This window comes from Ctenopharyngodon idella, chromosome 6 (genome assembly GCF_019924925.1).
Source record: "Ctenopharyngodon idella isolate HZGC_01 chromosome 6, HZGC01, whole genome shotgun sequence".
In the NCBI taxonomy this organism is placed as follows: domain Eukaryota; kingdom Metazoa; phylum Chordata; class Actinopteri; order Cypriniformes; family Xenocyprididae; genus Ctenopharyngodon; species Ctenopharyngodon idella.
In genome coordinates, this window is record NC_067225.1 from 8261122 (window position 1) to 8269616 (window position 8495).

Below are 8495 nucleotides of genomic sequence, written 5' to 3' on the forward strand. Positions count from 1 at the left end.
CTGAATCTCCTGTCTGCATAACAAATTTACCTTCGGGTACTAATAAAGATACCTTGACCTTGAGAAATGCATATAGGTATTTTGACGGGCTACCTGCCATCTTCATTGTATCTATTGTTTAACTAACCTCTTATGGAAAACACCACCTGGCTATGTATATAAACACCTGATTTATTCTAAATATTGTTCTACATATGTAATAGTTTTCCTGAAATTGCAATAAGTTTAAAAGGTTAAATGGGACATTCCATCAGATTTCCTGCCTGAAGTGCTTATTTGAATATCTGTGTAAATGTGTGGGGAAAAAAGGGTTCATATGTCTTTGTTCTAGTTGACAAGCACCAAAGGGACCACTCAGAGACAAGTCTTTCTGGAGGGAGCTCAAACAGTCTGGCTTTAGTTACAGCTAGAGAGAACTATCTGCAGAGAGAGAGAGAGAGATAGAGAGAGAGAGAGAGAGGGAGGAAGGAAGGGAGGGAGGGAGATAAGAGACCGAAGTGCTGAAGAGAGAAGAGAAAGGATGAATGGAACAGGACCACATGTTGGGTTGATGTGAGAAGCACAGATCATCAGTGGCTCATTCTCCAGCTCTGGTGTTCGGAGTGAATGGAAACAGGAAAACACTTCCAGATTAAGCGGTAATGTATATGAACACAACATAGACACATGTTCTACACTTTTGAATCAGTCTAGCTACTGAAGCCACTAGTCTGAAAATTCTGGTTGCATGCAATATGTGTTCATGTGGGAATGAAGCAGTTACGTGATGTTTTTTGTTTAAATCAGGACAGCTGTAAGCATGCAAGAATGAAACATCAGTGCCTTCCAGTCTCTCACATGTTCTCGTTCTTTCTTTCTCTCTCATTGAAATGCAGCTGTAAAGTTGCCTCCTCTATTCTGAAACACAATCCATCTGCTCAAGGAGCTCTAAACATCCGTGTACAACAACCGTCAACAAGGGGTGTGGAAAACAGGAGGCTGCTGAAGGTGACTGTGAACATGTTGTCAATCTCAAACGGGAACATTTTGGGCTGCACAGCACCGGAGTGCCATGGAACGCTTCATACGGACTACCAGTTCCGTGAATTAATCGATGTTGCGCTTGAAAAAATAGTCCTTTAATGGCCCTGAATGGGACGGCTGCTGAACTCAGATCCTCTGGGACATCGACTGAGATTTTGAAATACAAAAGCGCTGAACATTGGCTCATGGAGCAGAAGGTGTCTCTGGGTGATGCAGTTCTCAATAACTCAATGGATTTCAATTGTAGTGAATTCAGAAATAGGTCAGTCGCTTTGACCTCTAATGTCCAGAAGAACTGGATGGCACTTTTGATTTCGCTGGTCATAGTCATCACAGTGGCAGGAAACATTCTGGTCATCATGGCAGTGAGCTTGGAGAGGAAGTTACAGAATGCCACCAACTACTTCTTGAGGTCTTTAGCCATTACAGACATGCTTCTGGGTATCCTTGTAATGCCAGTGGCCATGGTGACGATAGTCTACGGTGAGTTTCTTTACATTTTTACATATGTATTCATCATACATGTAGTCAGTTTGCAGTAATACACAATGGAAGTCTATGCTGAAGGTATTTCACCAAGATAAGTTTTGAAAATATAGCCTCAAGACTTGAACATAGTACATGTTAACGTAAGGCGAACATGACAAAACTGATTACTAACCTTGCGGTGCAAAGTTGTGTTCAGTCTTTCAACTCCCATTATGATGTTTTAAGCCAGTAAAATACATGATATGCACAAGGATAGGACAGAGAGAGAATGTTTACACTGGGATGCCCAGTCCTGTTCCTTAAAGTCTACCTGCAGAGTTCAGATCCAGCCCTGATCCAACACACCTTATCATGTGCTCTTGAAGATCCTATTTAGCTGGTTGATCAGTGTTGGAGCTAAACTTTGCAGGAAGGTAGATTTCCAGGAATTGGATTGGGAACCCCTGGTTTACAATGAGAAAAATCGGCAACAGGAAACTGGGGTCCAGGGGGCACGAGGTGGTGCTAAGCGGTCAATGTTTTTTAGGGCTGTCAAAGTTATACTTTTTTTTTTTTAAATAAGCATATTGATTAAATGTTTAACGCAATATTGTTTTGAAAATTATTTTTTTTGGATTGAGATTAATCATGACTATTTTATCCAAATAAACACCAAATCTACATATAGTTAAAATAAAAAATTAAAATTAATAAAAGGTTTTACTTCATTTGAAATTGTGTAATAATAATAGTGGGTAGAAAAAGATACACTTTTAAATTAAGTATAAAAAATGTAAAAAAAAAAAAACTTTGGAAACAATGTTTTTTAGGGGTGTCAAAGTTGATGTGTAACACTTTTTTTAAATAAACATATTAATTAGATGTTTAACGCAATATTGTTTTAAAAATTATTATTGTCTCTTTTTTTTTTTTTTAAATCATGACTGTTTTAACCAAATAAACACCAAATCTACATATAGTTAAAATAAAAAATGTTGTTTCCAAAATTAAAATTAATAAAACGTTTTACTTAATTTGAAATTGCTTAATAATAGTGAGTAGAAAAAGATACACTTTCAAATTAAGTAAAGATAAATAAATAAAAAAATAAACAATGTTTTTTAGGGCTGTAAAAGTTGATGTGTAACATTTTTTTAGATTTTAAATAAAAATATTAATTAAATGTTTAACGCAATATTGTTTTGAAATTATTATTGTCTTTTTTTTTTTTTTGCATTGAGATTAATCATGACTATTTAGCCAAATAAACACCAAATCTGCATATAGTTAATATATATATATATATATATATATATTTTTTTTTTTTTTTCCAAAATTAAGATTAATAAAATGTTTTACTTAATTTGAAATTGTATGGATAGAATAAGATACACTGTCAAATTAAGTAAAACTTTTTTTTTTTTCTTAAATTTTGGAAACAACATTTTGTCTCTGTCACTCTGTTTTTCTCACACAGTATAAATGAGTCTTTTCATATTAAAATATATAAAATTGTCTTTATATTTTAAGAAGTGGGTCCATTGCAAGAAGATGATCATATTTGGGGTTCTTGGCAGCAAAAAGTTTAAAAACGGATTTAAATAACTTTAGTTCAAATTGAGTGCGTGTTTTTTTTTTTTTTTTTTTGTACAAAAAATCTGTCTCCTGCCTATAAACATCTGGAATGCCTTGAACCATTAACAACATCATTTTTCTTTGATTTTACAAACTGAAGGGACAAATCATAATAATTTTCTGCCATATTTAACAGCATGCCATTTATTAACATTAATAATTCTGACTTGTGTTATTGTCTATGATTGTAGACAACGTGCCCCAGATGCTGCTGATACACATTAAGTTGTTTAGAAGCCAGAACATTGCTTTAAACAACACAAGTTGTGTCAAAAGATTTTTTTATTTGAGCTGTTTCACAGAATCAGCACTCATTCGATGTCTCCAGTGAGTTTCTTTCATGTCAAAGGTGTAAACTGCAAACTTTCTTGTGTTATAACATTTGTATCTCTGGAAAAAGATGCATTTCTCTTTAGAAATAATTAGGCCTCCATACATTTTGCTGGAAGGTGATTTATTTCAGCGCATAATGAGTGTGTGTTGGGCCGTCTGGTGTGTCCTAAATTAGTCTGCTTGTATTCACGCATGGGGAGAGAAATTCCTCTTCCTACTCCTTCCAGCGCTTTGATGAGGAATTAATTATGCAGTAACGATGCTGCGCTTTGGTGTGTGTTTGTGCAGCAAAAAAATGTTATGCTTCCTATTTGATGTTCTAAATAGTTTGACCAAGGAGAATAAAACATGCCACTTCCTGGTCCTATCAGACATACATGTTTTTTTGGTGTTATGACAGCTGGCGTCGTATAGACAGAATTACGATAACACACAGCTAAATTATTTATTTTCCTTTTTCTTCTTTTATTAGTCGAGTTTATCTTTTAACGATCTGAATTTTACATGAAAACCTAGACTAAGCAAAGTCCGCCTAAAGCACAACACATTGTTTCTAAATCAAACGTCCAAACACGCAATGCAGAAGCTCATTCTGAGTGACAACAGCTACAAGACCCTGCATCATCTTTTGCCCCCTGAAACAGGTTATTCCCACATGATGTAATGTTATTATATAACCTGGCAGGAGTAATTGAATTTATATAGCCTACATGAAACTCCAGGCACTGATAAAAACACAGCTCTCTGTTTCAGCTGAACCTGTCGGGAGAATTTTGGGAGATTGTATGACTTTACGGTTCGAAGCACACCATTGAGTGTGATGGTGCTATTGATGACTACCACTGCACCGAGAGTCTTCTACTCTCTCATCTCTGATTTCGGGAACACATTTCTTTGTGTTTAGATTCAATCAAACACAGAGACGCAGTGCCTTCCAAAACATCTCTGTTCTTTGTGAGTCAGCAAGCTAAAAGGTTGATTCTCATGAAATACAACACTTTATTTTGCCAGTAACTGGTACCCACTTTTTTCTAGATAATTATTATTGGTGGTAATGAAGACTTGAACATATTTTAGATATTAAAAGTTCAGATTAACAATAATGATGTATTAGCACAGCTGTGTGTCAGCAAATATTAAACATCACAGTTCTTGCTCATGTATAGTGTAAATTCCATTTAATGGGGTTATATAATACATGTTCAATATTTATTTTACCCTGAGGTCCACTTATGATGTAAGTAAAGTTTTTTGCACCCAAAACACACACTTTACAATTTTCACCCTCTCTCTGACCCTTATTATTAAAAGTCTGTTTTTATTTAGTTTGCTGCTGTTCCTTAAGACTCTTTTATGCCCTCTTTGCATGTTAAATTAATAATAGTTATAATATATGAATAATATATATAAACTATACTGTTTAAATGTTTGAAGTCTATAAGATTTTTAAAAGTCTCTTATGCAACATTACAATGTACTATTCTACGATTCTGCACTAGCTACTTGTAGGTCACTAATCAAACAAGTAAATCTGTGGTTTTAACAATGGCGTACGCAGATTTTAATCGCAATTAACAGGCATGCAAACACCTTAATCGCATTATGACCAAAGCACAACACAACTCGCTGCACAGTCTCTGCTCCATATCTTCATCCAGACGGCGTGAAGACCGCGACGGCAGCATAGGCAAATTGCGGCGCCATATAATATCTAGTATGTCCATAAAAATGTATTTTGAATTTGATGTGAGTAGATTAAAACAATGACCGGTAACATGCATACTGTATGACTATTTGAGTGTGGTTTAATCATACTTATTAGCGAATAATCAGAGAAAAATGAAAATTGAATGTAAACTGAAGGGAAGAGTTCTGCTTGTTTCATGTAAACATCTTACTGCGATTAAAGGGTTAGTTCATCAAAAAATGAAAATTCTTTCATTTATTACTCACCCTCCTGTCGTTCCACATCCCTAAGACCTTCGTTCATCTTCGGAACACAAATGTGACCCTGGACCACAGAACCAGTCATAAGGGTACATTTTTATACATCATCTGAAAGCTGAATAAACAAGCTTCCCACTGATGTATGGTTTGTTAGGATATGACAATATTTAGCGAGATACAACTATTTGAAAATCTGGAATCTGAGGGTGCAAAAAAATCAAAATATTGAGAAAATCGCCTTTAAAGTTGTCCAAATGAAGCCCTTAGCAATGCATATCCACTCACAAAAATAAATTTTTGATATATTTATGGTAGGAAATTTACAAAATATCTTCATGGAACATGATCTTTACTTAATATTCTAATGATTTTTGGCAAAAAAGAAAAATCAATAATTTTGACCCATACAATGTATTGTTGGCTATTGTTACAAATATACCTGTGCTACTTATGACTGGCATTGTGGTCCAGGGTCACAAATTAAGATCTTTTTGATGAAGTCTGAGAGCTTTCTGTCCCTCCATAGAGATCCAACGCAACTACCAATTTCAAGGTCCAGAAAGGTAGGAATGACATCATTAAAGTACTCCATGTGACTCCATTTTATGAAGCGACTCTAGTGCTTTGTTTGTGCCAAAAAACATAATTTACCACTTACTTAAAAAAATATTGATCTGCCACGTGCATTCACGAGAGCTTCATGACGCATGTGTTTTGTGTTCGGATACGCGTGTCAACATAACGCACATGTGTGAGTGTTTATTGTTGTTTTAATTGTTGTTTATTGAGTTTAAGCCACTGGAGTCACATGGAGTACTTTAATGATGTCATTCCTACCTTTCTGGACCTTGGATTGGTAGTTGCGTTGGATATCTATGGAGGGACAGAAACCCAGACATCATCAAAAAGGTCTGATTTTGTGTTCCAAAGATGAACAAAGGTCTTACGGATGTGGAACGACACAAGGGTGAGTAATAAATGACATAATTTTCATTTTTGGGTGAACTAACCCTTTAAGACCTTACTCTAAATATTATGAATAATCACATTATTGGTGCACATGTAAACGTAGTCAATGTAAACGTCTTGTACAAAAAAGTCAGATTTCCTTCCTTTCATAAAGCACAAGAAGCTCCATGGATAACTCATAATATATTTAGAAATAAATATTCAGTATGTTCTATGACTGTAAGCAATGACAAACAAGTATTTGCTTGTCCAGAATGTGACACTTTTTGTGTCCCTTATGTGTTAGGTTACACCTGGCCACTCCCCTCAGCCTTATGTCCGATCTGGATCTACCTGGACGTTCTCTTCTCCACCGCCTCCATCATGCACCTGTGCACCATCTCTCTGGACCGATACATTGCCATCCGTAACCCCATCCACCACAGCCGCTCAAACTCGCTTACTAGAGCCAGAGTCAAAATTATAGCAGCCTGGACCATCTCTGTGGGTAAGTTCTAGATCGCTCAAAGCCAGTAGGAAATTGCAATTCTGAAATGCTAAACATCTGAGACTGCATCTATTAGCACTGGTATGCCAAACCATAGCACCAAGCTGTCTTCTTACTCTCATTTTGTCTCCATCTGTCTCAAGTTATCTCCATGCCTGTCCCAGTTCTCGGCCTGCATGATCACTCCAAAGTCTTCCGGAATGAAAGCTGCCAACTGACGGATGACAATTTCGTTCTGATTGGCTCTTTTGTGGCGTTCTTCATCCCGCTCATCATCATGGTCGTCACCTACGTTCTCACCATCAGTGCTCTGCAAAGCGAAGCGACTTTGTGCCTGGACCAACTCATCGTGCGGCCAAAATGGTCGTCCACTATTGGACTCATCCCTCGAGGCTCCCTCTCCTCCGAACGTCTCTTCTCGCGTTCGTCTCTCTGCCGTGACGGGGCTTCCAGAGGATCCGGCCGACGCTCCATGCAGTCCATCAACAATGAGCAGAAGGCATCTAAAGTGCTTGGCGTGGTCTTTCTTCTCTTTGTGATCATGTGGTGTCCGTTTTTCGTGACGAACGTGATGGCGGTAGTGTGCGGCTCAGCGTGTGATGAAGATTTGGTGGGGGGACTGATGAACGTGTTTGTTTGGGTGGGTTATCTGTCATCGGCGGTCAACCCTTTCATCTACACACTCTTCAATAAGACTTACCGTGCTGCTTTCGCCAGGTACATGCGTTGCCGCTACCGTGAGGAAAGGAGGCCTCTGCAGCTGATTCTTGTCAACACCATCCCTCCTCTGGCGTACAGCTCTTCCGGGCTTTCCCTTAAGGTGGAGAACTCATTAAGGAAGAGGGCAGAGGGCAGCCGGTCTGGGAGCTTCTCCAACACAGATAGGTCAAACTCTGGAAACACACAAAACAAGCAGGAAAGGGATGAGGTAGTAAGCCATTTGTAAGACTAGAAACAGACTCTAGAGGGTTTTTAATTATGGCTCACATCAACAGACCTTAGAGACCATCTCTTTGTAGCTGTAAAAGCTTGAAAAATGAAGTCTTTTATTTTAATATGTGTCCACCTGTGCAGTACAGCACAGTCAGCAGATGATACTACCTACGGCTCACAGCCAAAAGAGAAGACAAATGCTTTAAGTTGTTCCAACAGCAATAAAGTTTCACAACTCTCTTTGTGGGACTCAAACCACAAATTTCTTTTTATTTTGTACAAGATTTGTAAAAAAAAACTCACTGTATATGTTTACGTTACACAAATATAGACTGTATGAATGATTTACGTCAGTTTTCTCACTTTATCTTGCCTCTGGTGAGGAATAGTTTCATGTTCATTAATTTATTAATATTATAGATTGTATTGTGAAGACCTGTTAATGATACGTGGGTAGATTAAATAAAGCTTACAAGGAATATTTGGTCGCTTTCTTGAGACAGACTGGTTTATGGCCTGTTCAAAAGGATGGGATTTAGCAAATGAACTCGCAAACCATTCACTTATGCCATCTGAATGAAAAACAAATGCAGACAAAGTGAAGTGGGTGGCCAATAACAGACCAACTTGAGACACTGGGGAGTGTTAAATGAAAGTATCTAAACAGTATTTGACTTTTAGTCTTGCAAGTCATTCAAAA

General features: G+C 37.3%; 1 protein-coding gene across 1 annotated transcript; it reads left to right on the forward strand.

Annotated features, from left to right (window-relative positions):
• Positions 1–315: 315 nt before the first annotated feature.
• Positions 316–8289, forward strand: htr2ab (5-hydroxytryptamine (serotonin) receptor 2A, genome duplicate b). The gene is made up of 4 exons (XM_051897147.1): positions 316–638; positions 876–1506; positions 6662–6862; positions 7006–8289. Exons 2-4 carry the CDS (start codon positions 1122–1124, stop codon positions 7806–7808), a joined length of 1389 nt encoding a protein of 462 aa, XP_051753107.1. The 5' UTR covers positions 316–638; positions 876–1121; the 3' UTR covers positions 7809–8289.
• Positions 8290–8495: the final 206 nt, after the last annotated feature.